Source organism: Triturus cristatus, chromosome 11 (genome assembly GCF_964204655.1).
Source record: "Triturus cristatus chromosome 11, aTriCri1.1, whole genome shotgun sequence".
Taxonomy (NCBI): domain Eukaryota; kingdom Metazoa; phylum Chordata; class Amphibia; order Caudata; family Salamandridae; genus Triturus; species Triturus cristatus.
In genome coordinates, this window is record NC_140594.1 from 208,692,745 (window position 1) to 208,715,910 (window position 23,166).

Genomic DNA, 23,166 nt, shown 5'->3' on the forward strand with positions numbered 1-23,166 from the left:
ATACGTCACTCCTGTCAGCCCACGGGTATAACCACGGAGTTGCTCTCCGGAGGCATTACTGGCTTCGTCTTACCCCACTGAAGCTGGGGCGGAAACTGCGCATCTCTAATCTACCATTCTCTGGCACGACCCTCTTTGGTTCCCATGCAGATGACGAGATGGCCCGCATGAAGATGGAAATGGAGACTTTGAAGGCGGTAGGCCTAGTGAAGCCTAAAGAACAGCGCAGAGCCTTCCGCCCATTCCTATGGCGTTATTCCTTCCAGATTTTCCAACGATCTCAAGGCCGCCAGTCCAGTCAACAACAGCAGTTTCAGCGGTCTTTTCAGCCGTTTCAGAAACGCCAGTCGCATGGACGGTCCAACCAGCAGTCTGGACAAGGGAACAAGGCCCCTGCTGGTTCCAAGCCCTGAAGGGTTACTTCCCCCCCCTCTTCTGTTATCCACTCCGTTGGAGGGAAGCATTCAAAATTACGTGGCAGAGTGGCAGAAAATAACTCAGGACAATTAAGTGCTGAATATTGTTCGCAATGGATACGTGCTACGTTTCTTAAGCCCTCCTCTGTCAATTCCTCCAACTCGCTCACGCTACATGCTACGCGACTTACAGGGGGAGGCCAACATCCTCTTACAGAAAAGGGCAATAGAACTGGTTCCTCTTGCACAGAGAGGAACAAGACTGTATTCTCGGTTCTTTGTAGTCCGCAAGAAAGACAAGAACGAGTTCAGACCCATCCGCCACTTGCGACATGCAAACACATGGATTCGCAGAGAAAAGTTTTGGATGTTGTCTTTGCATCACATCTACCCTCAACTTCATCAGGGAGACTGGCTATGCGCAATAGACCTGCAAGAAGCATATTTTCACATGCCCATAGCTAAGAAACATCGAACGTTCCTGCGATTCACCGTAGGCACCAACCACTATCAATACTCCGTGCTTCCCTTCGGCCTGAAGTCAGCACCCCGGACATTTTCCAAATGCATGGCCGTAGTTGCTGCACATCTAAGGAAGAACAAGGTGTTCGTCTACCCATATCTAGACGACTGGCTGATCAAGGCAGCTACGTCTCAGAAAGCGCAATTGCATTTCAATCGTACTTCCAATCTCCTTCTTCGTCTGGGCCTCCACATCAACCTCATAAAGTCTGTCTCGACTCCTGTCCAATGTCTACAGTACCTGGGAGCCACCATCGATACTCACGCGGCAAACGTATTTCCTTCGGAGGAGAGGCGCTTATCGATCCTTCGGAAGGCTCAGGCTCTCATGACCATGCCTTCCCCGATGATGAGGAAGGTATCTTCTCTCCTGGGCTCCATTGCCTCCTGTATCTTCCTCACTTCAAATGCACGCCTCCATATGAGACTCCTGCAAGAATGTCTGGAGGATCAGTGGGACCGGAAACTGGGGGATTGGGAAGCCAGGATTCAGCTGTCGCAGCAGGCCCTCCAGTCTATCCGATGGTGGTGTTCTCCCCGCAATCTCCTCCGGGGGATTCCCTTCCACAAGGAGATACCGATGCAAACCATAGTGACGAATGCGTCTCTCCACGGCTGGGGTGCGCATTCCGAGAACCTTCAGATACAGGGCACGTGGTCCCGGAAGTAGGCCACGTACCACATCAACTTCCTGGAACTTCGAGCAGTTCATTTGGCTCTGAAAGCCTTCCAGTCATCATTTCACACCAGTTCCCTGCTTGTCCAGACGGACAATACAACAACAATGTTCTATATCAACAAGCAGGGTGGCTCGAGTACTCGAGCGTTCTCGGGAAGCCCAGACCATCTGGAAATAGCTATTGGCCAGGAACCTGACCATCACAGCAACTCACCTCCCGGGTGTTCAAAATGCTCAGGCAGATAATCTCAGCAGACTCATGCAAGAAAATCACGAATGGGTCTTAAACGACAAAGTGATACAAGACATCTTCGGGAGATGGGGTACTCCAGAGGTTGATCTGTTCGCCACTGCAGAAAATAGCAAATGCCACGACTTCGCCTTCAGTTTTTACCAACCAGGGACTCTGGGTAGTGCACTGTGGATCAACTGGTCAGGCAGCTTTCTCTACGCTCTCTATGCTTTTCCTCCAATTACCCTGATCCGGACTGTACTGATCAAGCTCTCACAATCACGGCCAAGATGATCCTCACTGCTCCAGAGTGGCCCCATCAGTGGTGGTTCATAGACCTACTCCACCGGTCTCTCCTGCCACATCTCCATCTACCATGCCGGCCGGACATTCTAAGGAAGTTTGGCGGACAGATGTTGCACCCCAACCACTCGTCATTGAATTTGGCAGCATGGCTCCTGAGTTAGTACAGTACTGACATTTGAATCTCCCTCAGGACTGCATGGAGATATTGAAGGAGGCCAAACGGCCATCTACATGCACTTCCTATGCATATAAATGGAAGAGATTTTGCATCCGGTGTGCGTCTAAGAATGTGGATCCTACCTCCTGCAAAGAAGATGTCATCCTTCCTTACTTGCTACACTTAGCTCAATCTGGCCTCCAGTTTCATTCAATTAAAGTTCACCTGGCAGCTTTAACTGCTTATAGGAAATGTCCTTCACAAACTTCTTTTTTTTAAATCCCAGTCATCAGAGATTTTCTTGAAGGATTGAGAAAAGTGTTTCCTCCCATTAGGCGTCCTTCGCCTCCTTGGGAGCTCAATGTGGTTCTTTCTCGACTGATGAGGGAACCATTTGAACCCATTCATAAGGCTTCTCTTCAGCATCTGTCTTGGAAGCTGGCTTTCCTTGTGGCCATAACTTCTGCCGGCAGGGTTAGCAAACTTCAGGCACTTTGTTGTTGAGAGCCATATAAGGTTTTTCATTCCTCTAAGGTAGTTGTGAGGACTCAGCCTAAGTTCCTCCCTAGAGTAGATTCAGAGTTTCTTGTGAATCGAACTATTTCATTACCTAGATTTTTTCAGAATCCCTCTTCTCCTGCTGAGAGGTCGTTTCATTCCCTTGATGTCAGGAGGGTCTTGAAGTTCTATTTGGACAAGACTAAGGATATTCATAGATCAGACCAGTTATTTGTAAACTATGGCTCGGTCCGGACTGGTCTAGCTACCTCCAAACAATCCATTTCTAGGTTGATTGTTTCCTGTATTCAGCTGTGTTACCAGAAAGCCAACAAGAATCTTGTTAGTAAGCCTAGGGCTCACTCTACCAGAGGTAAAGCTGCGTACCTATTTCGGAAATCTGTAAGGCTGCCACTTGGAAGGCAGTCCATACATTTACTAAGCACTACTGCCTAGACACTGATGCTAGGGCAGATGCTCATGTTGGGCAGTCTCCACTTCGGAATCTATTTGCACAATAGTGAGGTTATATTCTGTTTCTTCCACCGCTGGGGAGTTGTTTTTGGGGTGGGCTTGCTTATCTATTCACATGATTATGACCATACACGGAAATCCCCTACAAGAGAAGGAATAGTTTCTTACCTGTAACTCCAGTTCTCTTGTAGGGGTATTTCCGTTAGTCATAAGCAACCCCCCAGCCTCCCCGTTGGCAGAAACAGACTCAGCAAGCATTGCTACTCTACACCTTCAAAAATAACTGAAAGTAACTGCCTCTGGCTGTGCATCATGGGATACCGGAGGTCTCTGGCGACTCTTAAAGGCACGGTATCCATTTGCAGACACATAATGGCAGCCTATGGGGGCTCCTCTGTCCAACCCTTCCATCTCTATCATGAAAAAATGAGTTTGTGAAGGGGAGTTCTCTATGTGTTGAAACTCATTAAAACTGCTAAATTTAAAAGTTAACTGGCTATCTTTTTTCACTTCAAGATGAAGTAATGGCCAGTGTAGCCTAGTTAGTTAGGCTGCATTATTGTCTCTTTAGCTCTTAAGTGTCTATGCAGGCCTTCCTGAAGAAAGGCAGAAGATGACAACTTAAGAAGATATATCTAATGAAGTGCTCCGGGGTCCACGCACATGGGCGGGACTATTCACATGATTATGACTATCACGGAAATACCCCTACAAGAGAACTGGAGTTACAGGTAAGAAACTATTCCTTTTGCCCCCTCAGACCTGCAAGACTTCCTAATTTGAGCCCACACCTCAGACTCTCTACTTGTGAGAGGAAACTGCTGTGGTTTCTGCTCTAAATGTGAGGAATATACAATTAGGAGTATCCCTCATAAGAATAAATGTCTTAATCTTCAAATATGCTATTGCTGGTGGTTATCATATCTATCTGCTGATTCCTCACTGCCCTTCCACTTCCCAGTCCTGTGGAATGGACTCCTTAACATCGTAATAAGGTCCCAAGTTAAGCACACTGTCCTCTGCATTTCATTCAAAATGCTCTGAGTCTGAGGGTGCGGAAGGAGAAGAATTAAGAAACTGACGTCAGGGCACAGGGGTGGCACTTATATGCCGCTCCGTCTCTTGAAGGGTGGTACGATGTCACTGAGGTGCCAAATAGCACTACCTGTTGGAGCACGGGGAGCATTGTTGAAAAAAATCTCTAGATTTAGTCTCACACCTGCGAATATTCTAAAGGTGAGGAATCTGCAGGTTCGATATCTACCAGAAACAGCTTCACTAAAGTTAAGTAACTTGTTTACCTTTCATAGTTTGCCTTTTTACATGCCCTCCTCCCCTTTCGTGAGGCTCTGCAGTCATTTTTGATGAACTGCTACGAGTTACAAAATATGGCATTAGGAAGTCACTGGCGTGGGAAGAACACTGGATCCTGTCACCTTATTGGTCAAAGTTTGAGTCACATAATGAGGTTTACTAACTATGTGTTGTATAAGGCAGTTTTCAATGCAATTTACACTGGCATGTTAACATTGACTACCGAGGGTTCCCAGCCTATTGGTGGTGAATAATTCAAGCATCTGAATCATTGAACTTTATCAATGCTAGATAACAGCTGTTAAAGGTAAGTAACTCTTCGAGGCATGTGTGCTGTAGATACACATGCTTTGCATACTCCTGCCATCTAGTGTTGGGTCCGGATGTTTGCAAGTTCTATTTCTTCTAAGAAGTTTTTACTAGTCACGAGGTAAGGTGACTCATTGCTAGATTGTTTTTTTTTTCCCTCCATCGAGTTTGGAGGTTTATTACTGAGCCTGCGGTTCGAAACCGTCCTTCGGGTTTCACTCAGTGTGCAATCTACTCTACCCTTGATGTTATTGTCATCATACGGACTCCATTTCAGTTCTGTCCTCAGTGCCACTCTATGTACCCTCGCACCGATCTTCACCAGGTCTGCAACTTGTGCTTATCACTGGAGCACAAGGAAGAAGACTGCGAGGCCTGTCGTTCGTTCAGGTCGAAAAGGACTCTTCAAGATCGTCGGGCTCGATGATGAGAAATGCAGTGCCAAGGCACTCAACAGACTCAGGATATCTTCGGAGAAGAATCCGAACAGGAAGAAGTGGCAGCTGTGGAAGAAGAGGAGGACTTCTCGATCCCAGAATCAGATTCCGACCTCGAGAGCTCGAGATTGAGTTGGAGTCAGTAGACATTCCAGTGGGACAGGGTGTCGTGAGCACCAAAACCCATGTACCCTAAAGCCTATCTTTCACCAAACATAAGGCTTCGGCACCACCTCTGCCTTTGGGCCTTGGTCGGCACCAAGACGATGGTTCTGATGCCCCACCCTCGGGCCATCACAGAAACAAGTGGTTAAGCCTTCCGGTTCAGGGCCGAGACATCATCTGCGGACCTGAAACATTCTGCTCCGAAAGACAAATCTGGTTCGGAGTCGAAATCCTCCATTTCGAAACAAAAGTCCACTTCCTAGAGCCGAAACCTTCCGCTTCTCTAAGGACAAGAAGGACAAGTCCGGTTTGGCACCGAAAGTTTTGGTGTCGAAATCGAAAGAAGATATTTCAGATCCCCTAGAACCAATCTTGGACATTATGATGGACAGATTGGATCTAAAGCAGAAAAAGCTTTACATCAATCCACACACTTTACATAAATTAGCCAAAACTCCTTTCAAAAGGAAAGTCCGCTCAGAAGACACTGGATACAAGATCCCCCTTAAGAAGGAGGAGGACATTGCTACAAGTCCTAGCCATCCTACTTTGCCATCCCTTCCACCACGTCCGCCATCTTCACCTTTACCTATACTGCCAGCTCAGATCCATAACACATAGTACCACAGGGATCTCCTAAAACACAGCCTGAATTAGGAGATCTGGATGATGATGATAATGACAATGTTCCTTTACCTACAGATCCGTGGGATGATTATAATATTGATCCACCCATGGATAATGATCCAGACCTATACCCTGCAAAACCTTCACCTCCAGATGATAATGTATCCTCTCTGGAGCTAATTTCCAGAGCAGCAGCATATCATGGGATAACACTGAGTTAGTCAGAGTCTCCATATGTTAAAAGGCATGATGAGACATGCAGATGACGTTTTTAAGGACCCTGTTCATGCACAAATATTAACCCCTAGGATTGATTTTAAAAAATATATATACCATCACCCTCTGATCCAGTTTTTATTAAAGGACAGCTCCCTCTAGATTCCCTGGTAGTTTCCATTGCTCGTAAAAGAGTTGTTTGTTGTATTTGCTACACCTCACAAAGCAATCCCATTTCTAAATCTGGTATTGCAAGATGGATTGTTAAGTGCATTCAAACCTGCTACACTAAAGGTAAACAGTCTTTATCTATACCTCCGAGAGCGCATTCCACTCATAAAATAGGAGGGTCTATGGCCTTTTTAAGTATCATCCCTATAGCTGACATTTTGTAAAGCAGCCACATGGTCCACACCACACACATTTACCAAACATTACTGTGTGGATGTGTTAGCATGTCAACAAGCCAAATTAGGGCAATCAGTGCTAAAAACACTTTTTCCAACAGCTGCAACATCTACTGGTTAGCCACCGTTTGGGGAGAATACTGCTATACAGTCTATGCAAAGCATGTGTATCTACAGCACACATGCCTTGAACGGATTATGCTACTTACCCAGTAAGCATCTATTCTTGGCATGCAGAGCTGTAGATTCACATGCGCCCTCCCACCCTCCTCAGTCACCTGTAGCTGTCGCAGCTTTGCATTATTTACATTATATATGCATAGACATCTCCGTACTACACTTACCCATTTCTCACCCTCTTGCAGGAAAACAATCTAACTATGGAGTCAATGCCCATGCCCACCATCACCAAAAGGAAGAGTCGCCTTACCTCGTGACTAGGAAAGACTTCTTCGAAGAAAAACAACTTGCAAACATCCAAACCCAACACTAGATGGCAGGACTATGCAAAGCATGTGAATCTACAGCTCTACATGCCAAGAACAGATGCTTACTGGCTAAGTAGCATACTCCTTTTCAATTATAGATAGGCTGCCACCACTGCCATGCATTTGGACAAGTTCAGAGGAGTAAACGTCCGCAGGAAAGTGAGCACAAAGTATTGAAAATGTGAATTCCTGCCTACAAATCACAAAAACTTCCTGTGTCTCTTGCTGCTGAAAGTAAGCATCTTGCATATCCACAGCATTCATCCTGTCCCCTTCCCTGAGCTAGGTGAATATTAGTTGACAAACTAACATGTTGAACGTTTAAAGTGTGATATGCACTATTGGTCCAAACTCCTCTGTCAGGCCTATTTTCCCATCCATCTGTGGGGTGCTTCATTAGCAAAGAAACTGTCTCTTGTGCAACTCACAAAAGTGGAACCTTTGAGTTGATGTTGTCTAAATGGATAGGGCAGGTGCTTTGATATGAAGCCATGTCACTCAGATAGTATTCACTTTTCATGAATATTTTAACCGGGTCAGGGGAAGAATCTTTTGTCTTGTATTCGAGAATAGTATCTCCCTAATGAGAATGACTGAGTCTGGGGGCTCTTGCCTCTCTGTTGCTGCAGTTACTATTGAGGCCTGTATAATTATCGAGGGAACTGAAGATTCTAAAGTAGTGATAATTCATGGTGACCTTTTTCCCTAACCTGGGACTTGTATGATTTCTTCTTTTCTTTAAGAACGACAATTGTCAAAGTGTCTGGCTCATTCTTCATATGCTCTAGCTCATCTTTATCTCTTCAACATTATGCAGCCCAAAAAGCACAGCATAAGAAAGGGGCAGGTTTGGAATGTCAGCTGGGCTTCAAGATTCGGAATGGTAAGGCATTAACAAACACCCTTTTGAAAGCAATCCCATGATAGTTCAAATTTGTCAAGTCTTTGGAACCTTTAGCAGCAGTTTTTATCTAGTTGGAGAGCAGAAGACACAAGTCTTGATTGCAGTCCTTGGGCAAAACATCTGCTGGTGTTTAAGATATTGAGGTGATGCTGTCATCCTCGTCTCATGTCTTACTGGGAGAAATAGTGCTCTTTTGCCTGAACATTCAAGGAGGATGATTCGGGTTGTGTCCCTAGGTGGTGTGAACGGAGAAAGAGGCAAAACCTCCCCAGTTGAAGTTGAATTTTCAGGTGTAACTGAACATTAAGGAGAAGGAAGCCTTTTTCTAGTAGTCAGGAGACAATTTGTTTAAAAATACAAAATACACAATATACAGATAAAACATAAAATAAATAATACATTAATGAAGAAGAGGAAAGGAGCACAAAAGAAATAGAAGTACCCGTATGTACAAGAGCAATCTCTGTAAATTTATGACAAAAACGAAAACAATTGAGACAATAACGCTCAACACAGTGTGCTGGTATACAAACAATATAAATCACAAACCAGACAAGTGGCAAACGAAAAAATATACGTTACAACAAAGATACAACATATACAAAAATGAATGTGTCCATCATGGATTTAGGCCACAGAAGCGTTGACGGCGTTTCGACCACTGTAGAGTTACACGGTCATCCTCAGGACTAAAAGTTCCATTGAGCGTTATAAACCATTCAGTATCTATTAGAACAAAGGACTGCAACCATAATTACTTCAGTTGGTCCAAAAGCAGTTTAATCACATCAATAAAATGGGCGGATATAGCTTCATCCAGCCTCAAAAGATCAAAAGTTGACAACTTCAACCCGTCTGAAGTAGTACGCAGAATATTATACTTTAATGGCATCAGTCCATATAAATAGAAAGAGCGTAGTGAACAAAACACCACGAGGCTTGCGCACAGTCATAGACGGGCAATGTGTTCGAGCGGCAGTGAATTTAGACGGTCCGCGTTTTGTGCTCCTTTCCTCTTCTTCATTAATGTATTATTTATTTTATGTTTGATCTGTATATTGTGTCTTTTGTATTTTTAAACAAATTGTCTCCTGAACCTCTTGTTAGGAACAGATATTACTGCCCCTGGTTCAGGTGGGTTGGGTTGCCCCTGTTGTTTTTAAGGATTTTTCTAGTAGTTGGCCTGTATTTTTCCCGGATACCAGCACAGGTTTCTGTGTAGGTAGAGGACGCAGCTACAGAGGCCTCAAATTAAAATGGATTGGGTCATCTCATGGGATAATGATTACGGAAGGAGCAGAACGCACTGGGTATCCAGTATGTGTAGAATAAAGCTTCAATCTGTTGTCTTTATAGCATACGGCCATGCTGTGGACAAGTGGAATAGTGAACCAGGGAGATCAAACGGACTTCTGAATATAAGAATATTGACTGTAAACTATTTCCACAAGGCAAAAACGTTGAATGATTGCTGTGTATCAGCTGCATTGTCCTCCTATTTCTGCATATTTTTCTCCGGTTTTATGGACTGCAGGATAAATGTAGGGGATGCACTATGAATTTAAATTAAAAATCTATTTGGTAGAATGAAACATTGATACATTCTGAAAATGTAACCTTTGACAGTCTATAATGAGTTTATAACTGCAACCACTCACTGAAACCAGTAGGCTGCAACTCCCTCTCCCCGCCCCCTCTGCCAGTTCGATATAAACAACAAAAATGTCTGTTATACATCAGGAAATAGGATTTGAAAATGACACTACCAGGAGCCCCAAGTCTTATATTTTGTTTCACAGCCCCTAACGTTATGTACCTGTTCTTCTGCCTGGCATAACAAATCAATACCACAGATCCATTCCACATTCAAAAGCGGATGGGCACGGTTCCAGTGGCATGCAGTGTCTCATTAAGCATCTATCATGCCAATTGCACATAGGACCCAAGGTCTCCGGCAGCCCTCCCAATCCTCCATGTTGCCAAAAAATGCTTGCTTTGGATCTAGAGTAGCCTTGATTCCGGTACCATCAATTAAGGTAGAGTAGAGTGTTTCCAGTATTCTTTAATCACTGGACCGTCCCTTATCATCTGAAAGAGGGCAACTTTGTTAGTGCAGCAATGAGTGGAGCTCGCATTTGGTCATTTGCACATTCGCCATAGCATTTTGGGGTTGTAATAGGTTCGGTGAAAGTATGTCAATTTTCTTGAGTATCTGGCGGAAAGCGCTCATTAAATACCTCCAGTGCTTCTTGGTCTCTGTCCAGTTTTCATCCTCAAAGCTGCTCATATGCAGCTCCCAACAAGATTTCAGGTCTATAAAGGGGTCGGTGGGTTTATAAGCAAAGATCTCGAGATGCCTTTACCACTCAATTGTTCAATGGTAATTTTGTGTTCCAGCGGGTTACACTTGATTAGTGGAGCTAACCTTTTACTGTAAATGTTGATTACATAGTGAAGCTGTAAATATTTGTAAAACTGTTGCCAATGCAGGGAGTACTCAACTGCTAATTGTTCAAGGGACCTAAGAAGGTTGCTGTCCCCTACATCTCCCAACTTCTAGATCCTATTAAGGTCCCAATATTTAAATCAATGTAGGGCTGTTACCCGCACCATACAGTTTTCTGCCACAGTGGAGCCTCCCCAGTGAGGACTTTATGCTGCTTAATGTGTCACAATCCTTGTTGCTAGCAACCGAGTTGAACTCTGGTTTGTTTGCTTAGCCTGGAGGAATCGTCTTGCCGTAAACCAAAGGCCTCTAAAGCATCTCTTCCAAGGTCATGCGCAGACTGGGATCCTGTGCTCGCTGTGCCACTAGAAACAAGACATACTTGGATGATGAGCCCTTATTAGGGCGAAACCGGTCCTAGGATGCCTGTATTCCGGTTCAATGAGGACCTGGCTTGTCAATCCAGGCTGGACTGTTCTGTTGAGCAGGCTCAAGACTGATTTGCATATGGCTGGGTCCAAGATGAGGTGGCATGATGGGCGAAAAACGAAGGATTGAGATGCGGCCTGAGTCATTGCCAGTGGCTGAGACTAATTCAAGCATTTCATCCTTCACCTTGTTGTTGAGGTTGGTGCCATAATTGCGACAGGTATGCCCAGACTTGGGTCCCGTGCTCACTGTGCCAAAGGAATCTAGATATACTTGACGGATGAGCCCTTATCAGGGCGAAACTGGTCCTAGGCTACGTTTATTCCAATTCAGGGAGGACCTGGCTTGGCAGTTGAGTCTGGTCTGTTTCCATTGGAGCAGGGTCAAGACTGGTTTGCAAATGGATGGGTCCAAACTGGGGTGGCATTTGGGTGAAAAAAGATGGATTGGTATGTGGCCTGAGCAATTGCCAGTGGCTGAGATCAATTCAAGCATTGTATCCATCACCTTGTTACTGATGTGATAGAAGGACACATTTGAAGTGAGCACAGAGCACTTTACAACTTCATCATTTTCTGTCTCCTTCTAATGCTGTTGTAAATTCCTTTTGAAGTGGACTACTGCTATTTCACTCCAGACCATAGTGTGTTCCTGGTCTCAGTTTCACAATTGGTTGTTTGATAAACTTTGCCCAGGAAGAAAACCAGACTTTTAATTTGCAGCACACTTGTAACCATTTTATTTGAAGATAGGTGGGATATAATTTGGGTCTTTGTTTCCAATATTTTATACTATGAAGCCTCTTTCCATCTTTCTTTTTTTCTTTCCTTCTTCACTTCATTCCTTGTTGCCTTGTTCTTCTTTCTTTCTTTTGTGCCTTCTTCATTCATTCTTTCCTGCTTCCTTTTCTTGCCTTTCCTTTTTTCTTTCCTTTAGTCCTTCTTTCTTTCCTCCTTCCATCTTTTCATTCATTATTTCCTTTTTCCTTTCTCTTTTGCCTTTTTTCCTTCTCCCTTTCTCTTTTGCCTTCTTTTCTTCCTTCTTTCCCTCTTTTTTGCCTTTTCCTTTCTTTCTCTTTTGCCTTCTTTCCTTCTCTTTCCTGTTTTCTTTTTTGCCTCCTTTGCTTTTTTTCATCTTTCCCGCTTTCTTTTTGCCTTCTTTCTTCCTTTGTTTCCATCCGTCTTTCTTTAGCATTCTTTTCATTTTTTGCCCTCTTTCTTTCTTTTAGCCTTTTTTCTTTATTTTTCTTTCATTATTTTTCTTTCCATTTTTGCCTCCTATCCTTCTTTTTTTCTTTCCTTCATTCTTTTTTGCCCTTCTTCCTTCCTTTTTAGCCTGCCTTCCTTTTTTTGTTACTTCCCATTTTCGTTCCTTCCCATCTTTCATGCCTTTTTTCTCAAAGGCGAGGCTAGCTGCCAGTGCTTCAGCTTATAGATGTACTCTGTTTTCCTCTGCCCCCATGGCGTAGGTTGCATCCAGCAAGAGGCAGGTTTAGCAGTCTCTTTCCATCTCAGGGCTGCACAGGCATTCACGCTTTTCAAGCACCCTGTTTTGCACCAAAAACAGGTAAATCAATGACAGTGTACCCCTGTCGAGATTGTGGAGTCAGCCAGTGCCAGTCCTACATGATGTTAAAGGACAAAGGTGGACAGGAGGCCTCCGCATGCCTCACCCCGTGGAGATGTCTTGATACGCCAAGGGGTCTGCTGAAGTTTGTGTCTTTCAAGGGGGTGCAGAATACAGGGGGAGAGGGGACAAACTCTCCTAGCAACGAGACCATCCGTCCACAGAAAATATACAGAATATGTGCTTTGGTGTCCCTTTACGCAGCGGTGAATTGTTTTAACATTTATGACCATCATTGAAGATGTTATGATGCTGAAAAGGTTTAGTTGAGATTTAAGAGAGTTAACATTTTTTTTAAACAGCTGTTTTGATTTCTCTCTGGTGCTCTTCTGAATTTCCAGACCTATAAAGTCCATTTTTTGTTTGTCTAAGTAAACAAGGGACTCTTAAGTGTGTGTAAAAATGAACTTGCATTCTCTGATTTCAGATTCAAGCAGAAGATACTACTGCAAACAGATCAACCGAGCACCAGAGAACAACATTTATGAAGCAGTTAAAACTTGGGAAGGTGAGCACATCTTGTGCGCTTCCATATTCAAGAAGTTTAATCAGGAGGATATCTGCAATTTAACTTGTACCATAGCTGGGGTTATTGGTATGATTGCAGTTCTTAAATTGAACTGGTTTGTATCTGATTTGTTTTTGGTAATGACTTTTGTTAACAGCAGTTACAACCTAACAATACCTACTTTATTGATGTGGTAGGTGCAATAACATGGAACTTTCATGCATGTATCTGGTTCTTTTATTCTTCGTCTCTTTGCAATTGCCACAATGACCATGTGTGTTTTATGGTCTGGCTTTACATTGCAGCTCTCACAAGACAACTATGTGAGTACCACTGGAGAGGGGCTTTAGCTCCGCCCTCCTGTTCTGAGTCAGGAGTACATGTTTTGATTGGGCAGAAGTTGAATGCTTTCACAAAAAAGTACTTGCCCTCCACCAGCTGTGATCATTTTGTTTATCCAGCTGGCTGAGCTTGAACTTTCTGAGGCACACACATGACATTGTAATACTGTAAAAGTGTTTTTCATAACTCAATAATTTATAGTGTTGGTCTTTCTCTAGCAGCAACACAGATGGGAGGAGGGCAGTCATTAACCTACATGGATTTTTAGAACTGGCATAACAGTCAACTTGTTACCGGGAAGAGTGGGCCCAATCTTGAGTGGGTTTTTCAAGTGGGTAACATGTACAGGTATACTTCCTGAGTCATGGACGGAAGCCATACTGAAACCTATTCATAAAAAGGTAAAACTGACCAACCAGCCAACTACCGTCTGATATCGTTGCTAACTGACCCACCAGCCAACTACCGTCTGATATCGTTGCTTGGTATCACTTCTAAGCTATTTTCTCAAACCCTATTAAAACACTTCGCTGTCTGGGCTTTTTACACCAGACTGATCCCCGTGGAGCAAGGAGGATTCAGGCCAAAATATTCAACAATATACCACTGTTTCACCCTGTGGGGTGACGCAAGGGAATCATTGGGATTGGCAGGTAGTGTTTGCTGCTTCTTTGTTGATTTCTGGGCTGCATTCAACAGGGTGGACGGAGGCACACCATGGCATAACCTCCGCTAATTGAACATATCTAAGGCACTGTTGGATCTTCTGGTAAAACGTCATCCTACTAACTGCGTACAGGTTGATCTTGACAGGGCAAGTAGTCTGTCGAGGAAAATTCCAGTAGAAAATGGATTAGGCTAGGAATGCGTCTTAGCTCCCCTGTTCAGTTTCTTCTTGCGGATCAAATTCCCTCCCCCCCCCCCCCCAAGGTATTAGTTGTTACCCATAGTTTCTCTCCTAAAATTGGGGGCAGGCACACGAGTTGCCTCATGTATGTGGACGACGTGGTGGTGATGGATCTTATGCCCATTGGGCTCCAACGCAGTATGAATGCATTAAGTTCTTACTGCCTAGAGAATAAACTATCAGTCAATATTGAGAAGACAAAAAGTCTGCTTTTAACAAAGCAGAAAAAGAGTTTCTCTTATTTCTAGGCAATATGCAGTTGGAGCAGGTCTTGGAGTGCAAATATTTTTGGATGAGGTTTTCGGGCGACTGAAGATGAGACAAACATCTGGCCAGTCCGAGGCTAACACTGATGACAGGAGTGAGTGGCTTGAAACGATTGGACCACAAATATGGAAGTAATACCTTTGAGCCACTAAGTAAAGTCATACTGGGTAAGAGAATTTGTACGGAGCAGAAGTGCTGACATTGGATAGACTAGGTACAAGGGAGCAGCTAAAAGGTAGCATCCTGAATTACATTTTTAAAACACCAAAAAATACACTGATTCAAGCTAAGGAGGGAGTTAAAAACTGTAGCTTGGAGTGCTCTGTCAGATGCAAGGGCCTTGCAGTTTTATTTCTCGATTTAAAAAATGGATTTCCCTGTGATAAATTATCCGTACAAAACCTTCCAGAGGTAATGTCAATCTTCCCTGGTAATGAGAATCCATTTAAAGTCATTATGGAGTGTAAAGGTGCCCCAGATATGTTCCTTGATGGAGGTAAAATTAAGCAAATTAAGTCGAAAAAAGAGCACGCTTAGGCGCTGTGCAGAGGAAACAAGCTGGAGTGCGGCTCTACAGTACCCAAGGAATAAAAGATCAGTTTTGCTTGTTCTCCTATCCTAAGAGGGCATGGACCTCTTACCATATTTGTACAGAATCCCAGATAAGACTTTGCGCAATGAAATTCTGCACCTGAGGATGGAATTGATTCGGGGTGACGGGTGCCAGAGTTGAAAGTGTCCTTGTAAACTGAGTAAAAGGTATTCTGTGAGCCACCTGTTGGTGAACTGTTTATTTATTTTTTTAGATGAAAGGAAGTAGATCCTGCAACCAGTTTGAAAATAAAATATGGAATACGCTAAACTTGGCGTGTGGTTTGAGACATCAAGACGTAGCAATTGTCATTGGCCGATATTTGCGCAAAATGTATCATCTTATGCCAGGATTTCCTCCAACTATCACCCCCATACCACCATCCCGCTCTAGATAATCGTTTTTTCCCTGTCTTGGGATACAGCAATGAATTTTGAATTAACTGGGAAGATGCAGATTAAATTAGGAGGATTACCGGGGTATGAAACTGACCTTGAAATTGGATAAATAGGACCTTTAGTAAGGCCGGACAGGTTTAAGATTTTGGTCACTATGACCTTGCACAATTCATTTTATTAGTTATAACTGAGAGATGTTTCTGCTTACACTCCAGTAGGCCAACTGTCCTTATTTGAATGATATATATATATATGCTCATGAAAGTGTTCTGCTTTATTTAAAAGGTATTTTAAAATAAAAATTGTTTCGTTGAGTAGTCTGAGGCCTTGCACAATGCATTTTTATTACTGAAGTAATTGTAATTAGTTTAGCATCTTAATAGGGTAAACCAATGCACTCCTGAATAATGTAATGCGTATGGTATAAATGGGCTGCCCCCCTTAAAATGCACCTTAGCTGTGAAGGTATCTACTGATTTATATTGTTTTTAGGTCTTTTATGTTCCAGTCATATGGCTGTATCTCAGGCTTATTCATTGAAGATTTTATGAATTCGAAATGTATTGTTTATGAATTGGAAAATGTGTATTTCTGCTAGAATGTATTTCTTGGAAATAACGAATGTGACTTGACTATCTCAGTGCAACTGTCACTTGACCTTTTAACCTGCACCAATATTATTCTACAGTTCTTTGCTTCCGCACAAACACTTATGCTATCTACTAGTAGTGCTTCCCATTATCATACAACATTCTTTATAGCAGACCTATTGGCATTGCCAATGCTTGTTAATTGATTGAACGCTTTCCATTTTAATTACGCTTTAGTATTTTCTTCTAGCTCTTTTTTCTCACCTAATGTTTTTATTCCCCCAACCCCTTAATTATTTTCCATTTTAAACTGTCACATTTCCGATTTCTGATAATCCTCTCTTGACAGACCCGGAGTCGTCTGTGCCTAAGCTCCTACCTCTCCCCGGAAACAACAGAATAGCAGTCTTAGTCATGACATTTCCTTAGTGAATAGTTAAACACTTTTGTGCCCCAAAATTGCCTGCGAATAGTTGTGCAAACCTGCTTTCCATTCCATTGGAAAAGTCATGCATATCTGTGAATTGTATGGATTATGACTAATCTTCATTATTCAGAAAACTAGCTATTAAATGTGATAATGTTAGGTTTTTATGGTTTTCATGGAGAAGAATTATGTAATTCAATTTTCTCTAGATATCAGTGGAACCTGCACATAATTCTTCATACCTGGTGCTGATGCTTTGTTCTTCCTTTGTTACACTTTTCAATAAATAAAACGCATTGATAGATTTATAGGAGTACTCTTTTCAGAAGCAGTCTTTCTAATAGTTCTCTCAAGCCCCTTTAGTCTTGTGTTTCCTGATTTAGGGTATACATAAAAAAGCAGAAAACCAAGTTAAATTTGTAAGCATAAAAATATTGAGTAGATATTGTGCATAAAAAAAAACCCACATAAATCAACACAATAACATCCCCTTGGTGCCTCACACGCCACTCCTTCGTTATAATGCAAGAGGCACACTCAAAAGCCAGTACTTCTAATCCAGTCTCCTCCGCCGTATCATAAGGTTAGGTAAAAACGTTAAATGTTATGAAAGTACACTACTTTTGCCCTTGAGTGTCTGACCAAGAAAAAAGCTACACCACAAATGCCGTACAAAGGAAGGTCCTGCAAGCAGTTTTGTGTACTAAACTATGCCAGAATTATTGAAGACACTTCCCTAACTTCTGGCCAAAAACAGGAGATGAATTTGTCTGTTAGTAACACAGACATAGTTTAGCGTCTGTCACTTAGTGGGCCAAAATCCACTGGCATAATTAACAAAGGCCAGAAGGATTTTCAGGTGTCCATCACTCTTGCAGAAGCCTTTGTTGTGTGTTATTTTATTCCTCCAAACCACTAAACCAAAGGACAAGTTGCAGAGCTAGAGGCTTAGGACCTGAAGGGTTGAGCCAGCCTCCAACATAATCCTAATCGCAAAAATGCCACCTGCGTTAACTAGATTTCACAGTTTTCTATAACTTTCTTTCTGTCTGTCTAGTCACTCTGACACACAAACAAAGTTTGACGGAATGTCCTCACACATCTGCCAGGTGTCATACTTCATCACTGGACAAACAACCCCACACTCTCCAAAACCATGGCTCGATGGAGGGCGGGTCTACACCATGAGATCAGGGAGATCAGGGAGGCACTGTTCTAGCTAAGAATCCATAAAACAAATTAAAAACCAATATGATGACCCACAGGGTGGTGGCTCCTAAGAGTCCACGGCATTCATTAGGACATGCACAGGATCTTATATAAGTATACACCACTTGCATACACTTATGGGACTAAACAAAAACTTGCTACTAGTGTTGCTCTCAGGTTTTCTGGTCACCCAATCTACGGAGGAACACACCTTGTTGTTATTGTGACTATAGGGTTTCCTGTGGCCTTCCTCCATTGGGTTCAGGTGACCATAGAACCTGAGAGCCACACAGACACATGTCAGCACTTGTAGTGTTGGGGTACTTGTTCCCCCCTATTCTCCATGCCCAGTTTTTAGGTCTCGCCTAGCGTTGGAAGCTCCGCCCACTCTTTGCCCATTGGCTTTTGTCTTAAATGCTGCCTTCCGATTGGTTTGAGGCTTGTTAGTCCCTCCTCATTCATCCTTTGTATCCTTCCACAGCTATTGGCCCCTTTACTCCTAACACTATTTTCTCTTCCAGGGGATCCTTATCAATAGTCATAAGCACATGAATATTCCCGCCCATGTGCAGGACCCCGGAAACATACAACATATATGTGGAAACATATATGTAGCTCTATATATATATCTATATATAAAAACACAATGCAGCCTTCCATAGCAATGCTGAACAATGTTGTAAGAAATTCTCCTGTATATAAATACATTCCAATAAAAGCAGGGAGAAAATGCACATTTGAAAAACTGCTTTAACAAAACAGCAGAAAAACACCATCTTACAAGGAAGAATGAGAAAACATTGTCAGCACATAGGCTGCATTGCATAAAAACCTTAGTGTAGAAAGCTGAAAAGCTAACCCACAGATAAACTGGCACTGTGCCTTTAAGGCAGCCATGACCCCTAGCTTCCCATCATGTCTCAGGGGTGACAATTAGGTCAGTAGTTCTTTCCGGCTCCTTCTGTCAGGACCCTGGTTACTTCAGCTCTAGCTTTTTGTTCTGATTTCTGTCAGAAAATATTTCTCTTTTTATGTCTAAAGTTCTTTACTTTGACGTCTTTTGGTGTTTGAAGTTTATCTCTGCTATTTTTAAGAGAGTTGAGCATTATTTTTCACTTCAAAATGCCCTCTCTTTTTGAACCTTGCCCTGCCTGTGGCAAGAAGGCTAAAACGGACATACCCCCACCCCCCCCCCCCCTGTCTGTATTCTATGCCTTCCTGCTGATCATAAGTCTACAGCTACTGTCCAATAGAACTCGTTAAGGACAGAGAGAGGATTCGCCTCTATGGGCTGGCTGCGAAGAAGGAATCTCCTTCAAGAGGCAGGTCTCCGATGAAGAAGAGGAAAGAGAGCCACTACTCCAACTAGAAGTAAGGTTCCAATCTGCTCTCCATCGGCGTTGGGCTCTGCGCTGCAAATTCCTTCATCTGCAACGAAAACGTGGACAAGAAGACCATCGACGTCGGGCTCGCCGTCGAGAGAACACCAGTCGTCGACTAAGACAACAGGTACGTCAAATCCTCCGCCGTCGTCAACCCAGAGACGATCGCGTCGAGGAGTAGATCTCCGTTGGTGCGGGCTCGCCCAACGTCGAGGCATGGTTCTCCATCTTCGCCGGCGAGGCGGCGTTCGACGTCGAGACATGTTCCGCCGTCGCAGGGTCACCAGCGATCGCCATCGAAGTAGGCGTCTCCGTCGAGACGGGCCTCGTCACCAGAAGCAAGGAGGCAATCATCACCTCCGTCGTCGTCCAAGCGAAGTTTGACGTCGAAGGTCAGATGTTCGCCGACGTTGAAGAAAAATTCACCGTCGAGGCCCAATGTGAAATACACCAGACGTCGAGACGGCGATCTCCGTCGGCGACGAGCAGACGATCAGCGTCAAGAGTGGGATCGAACAGGCACCAGGAAGGGACGTCGAGAAGGATTTCTCCGTCCATCCATTCTTCATTGAGGTCTCCTACACGCTCAACATCGCTGGTGCAATCTGTATGTTCCAAGGGTTTGACGTCACATCATACAACGTCGAAGGTGAGATCGTCGTCGAGGAGACTATCACAATCAAGGGACTCACCAGTGATGGTGACACGGAGCCGGTCGATGTCGAGGCATTCTCCATCGACGTCACATCGTTCATCAAGACGCCGATCTCGCTCCAGAAGTCACAGAGAGTCCTCTCATTCTATCCGGAGTTCACCCCGGACAATTGCGATTCTTCTGTTCACTCACCTGAGCCTCCAAGGTCACCAGGAGGCTCTCCAAGGAGACGGCGATCTCCTTCAATTCATCTTTTGCCCAGATGGCTCCAACCTCTCCATCATTGGCAAACAGTACCAACGGGTCACGCCCAACGACCTATGGACTATTCCAGTCCTCTGCACAGATCACCCTTGCATCTTGTGCAGGAAGTTGACAGGTCCCCCACTACTCGGACCAGAGAACACAGAGGCAGATCTCCTGAGCGCAGATCGACTCAGTCAGCGCAAGAGGCGACGAACACCATCGTGGTCCTCCTCTTCGACACACTCATCCAAAAGGGATTACTCACCCACCCTCACGGATAGTCCTCCTTCTAGGGTAGGGGTCTCCAACCGGTCGATCGTGAGCTACCGGTAGCTCGCCGAGGCCCCGTGAGTAGCTCGCGATGGCATTTTAATTTTTTAGCCCTTCATAGTCTTTATAATTTTTGGGGCCTTTTTTTAAGAGCCGTTGCCCGCCCTCATCTTAACCAGGTGCTCTGATAGGCCTAAGAGCTTTGCTGGGGCGGGGTGGGGTGAGCTGAAGAGGATGACGTTATTTGTATCATCGTAGCGTAGCCCATCTGCTTCCCCTGCCTTAAAGAGCCTGGCACCGCGCTTTTTATCGTGCGCAACGTGTGCACTACTGGAATGAAGCTGCTCCCACTCCCTTCAGGAGCCCTGCACAGCGCTTACATCCTGCGCGACGAGCAGCAGGGCCGAAAAGCTTGTTCGTGTGCAAGTGGTGTGGCACAGGCAGTGTTGAATTGCTACTGCCGTATCAGTGCCTGCGCCACTTGCCTTTTCCAGTCTGACTCCGAGTCTTTCTCTAGGTAAGTCCTGGCCTGATCTAGTTGCTGCGCCCTGGCCACTGATTTAATTGTTAGCCCCTGCCCTAGCCTTAGTCTTTCTAAGCCCCTGGCGCGAAAAATATTCTTGCCCAGAGCCACAGTCAATAAAGAGAAGAGGGCATGCCGTGGAGAGGGTGAGGAGGGGGAGAAGAGATCAATAATGCACTCGTAATTTATGTATAGGAAAAAAATATCGTCACAGGTATGGAACTGAACGTTTAAAAATGCTGTCTTGCTTAATTTAGATTGAAAAAAATCTATTTTAATTTTTCTTTGAATTGACACGTTCTCACATTGGAAAGTTCATGCCTTCTCTCTTGTAATATTTTTTTTACATGTAGTAGTGATGTAGAACCGCCACAAAATCGTGGTGATTGTGTGGTGGTTCCACATCACTACTTGCATGTAAAAAAATATTTCTAGTTTGGGACTCTGCTCCCCCACCTCTGTAAACTCAAGAAGATGGAGCACAATATTCCAAAGACGTTTTTTCATTTTACTTCAGAAGGTGCGCCGATCCCTTTGTCACTGGCCTTTCTAATGGCAAAAAAGGGCATGGGTTTGGTAACTTCTCATCTACCTTGAACATGGGTGTCCACACCTGCTCCTCAAACCCTGGATCCATGGCACAGGACAGTGATTGAATTTGTATTTTGATTCATGGTATGTTTGACCTGTTGCTATTCTGAACACCCTGCATACTGGACCTCATGAACACATACTAGACGCCCCTTGCCTAAAAAAATATGTATGATGTCCCACTGACATCCTCTCAGTCCCTTCTTAAGAGTTAGCTTTTATGCCTGTTGACAAGGCAATATTGATGAACATGGTAACCAAAAGGGTTCAGTTATATTTGTTCAGCACATTCATCAGCAAGGAATTTGCAGTACACATCTGGTGTCCTTAAAAAAAATAATCTGTCACATATGCTCTGCTGTTAAAGAACATGCTAATTTATTCAAAATAAGAATATCGTATTTCCGCTGTGCAGTGTCAAGTCTGTTGAATGCTCTGCTGCTTTGGAACAACTGTTTATGGCAAATGCCGCCTTATGTTTCCTACCTTCACAAAGGAGTCAGTTAAAAAATGTTTTTTACTTAATGCAAAGAATTCATATTAAGTGAAAGGCTCCCGGTGGGGTGGTATTCTGCTGTTACCATATGCTTGTGACAACAGGTGTTACAGTCGATCGGCTATCCTTCTATGTTTATGATCAGCCTGGTTGTCATCGAGACATCCTTTCATTTTCAATTGTGAGGTGAAGGGACAGATACACATGAGGTTAAGTGAGGTGTACGGAACACACTGATACTGCGAATGTGGGGCACGGGGGGGTCACTCAAGAAGCTGCACTTTTGAGGAGCTGGTACACATGAAGATGTGCAAGAAACAAGCAAATATGACACTGTGCATGTGGGGTGCAGGGAACAAATTTACATGACAGTGAATGTGAGGTGCAGGTACAGAGACTGTACATGAGCAAAGCGGGGAGGCATACATGAGGCTGTGCATTTGAAGTACAAGGACAAGCTGGCATGATGCTTTGCGTGTGAAGAGCAGGGAGCAAATAGATGACTGCATGTAAAATACGGGGAACAAACTTATGACATTGCATGTGAGATGCAGGGAGCAGGCACTCACAAGGCTGTGTATGTGAAGTACATGGAAAACCCTGTTTTTCCTGCTGTTCAATAAGTGCTGTGCTCCAAGGTATTGTTTTTGAGAGCACATTAAACTCCATATGGGAATACTGAGACACCTTCAGTACCAGCCTCCATCTTCCTATTGCCAGGGATCAGAACCCCATACTCAGCTGCCCAGTCTAGTCAGGACGCAGCTTCTGTTCCATTTATACCAGCATTCAGGTGTTTTCCTTTCCCTTCCAACACTCTCTGCTTTGTTTGTAGCTCAACTAGAGAGTGCCCTTCAGAGACCGTATCATCATGGCACGTACCGCTTGAATGTGGGGGTGACTTGTGATATTTTAGTAATCGAAGATGGGATGAGTACTATGGAATCATTGCAATAAAGCAGACTTTTTTAAAGCGTTTAATGTGCCCCAGAGTAAAATTTGAAACATGAGAATATATTCTAGGGAACTTTAAGTATTTTGTTCAAACCACAGTATGGGCTCCAAAGAAATTAGACTTAAAGTCAATGAAACTGGGTGTGGGGGCCGTACC

General features: G+C 43.9%; 1 protein-coding gene across 3 annotated transcripts in view; it reads left to right on the forward strand.

The window, feature by feature from the left end:
• The window catches only part of USP30 (ubiquitin specific peptidase 30), a 302,545-nt gene that overhangs the window by 213,877 nt on the left and 65,502 nt on the right, over positions 1–23,166 (forward strand). For all 3 annotated transcript variants that reach the window (XM_085636303.1, XM_085636304.1, XM_085636305.1), the window contains one exon: positions 13,080–13,160. In XM_085636303.1, coding sequence (XP_085492429.1) covers positions 13,080–13,160 — 81 coding nt within the window. The remainder of the gene's footprint in view (positions 1–13,079; positions 13,161–23,166) is intronic.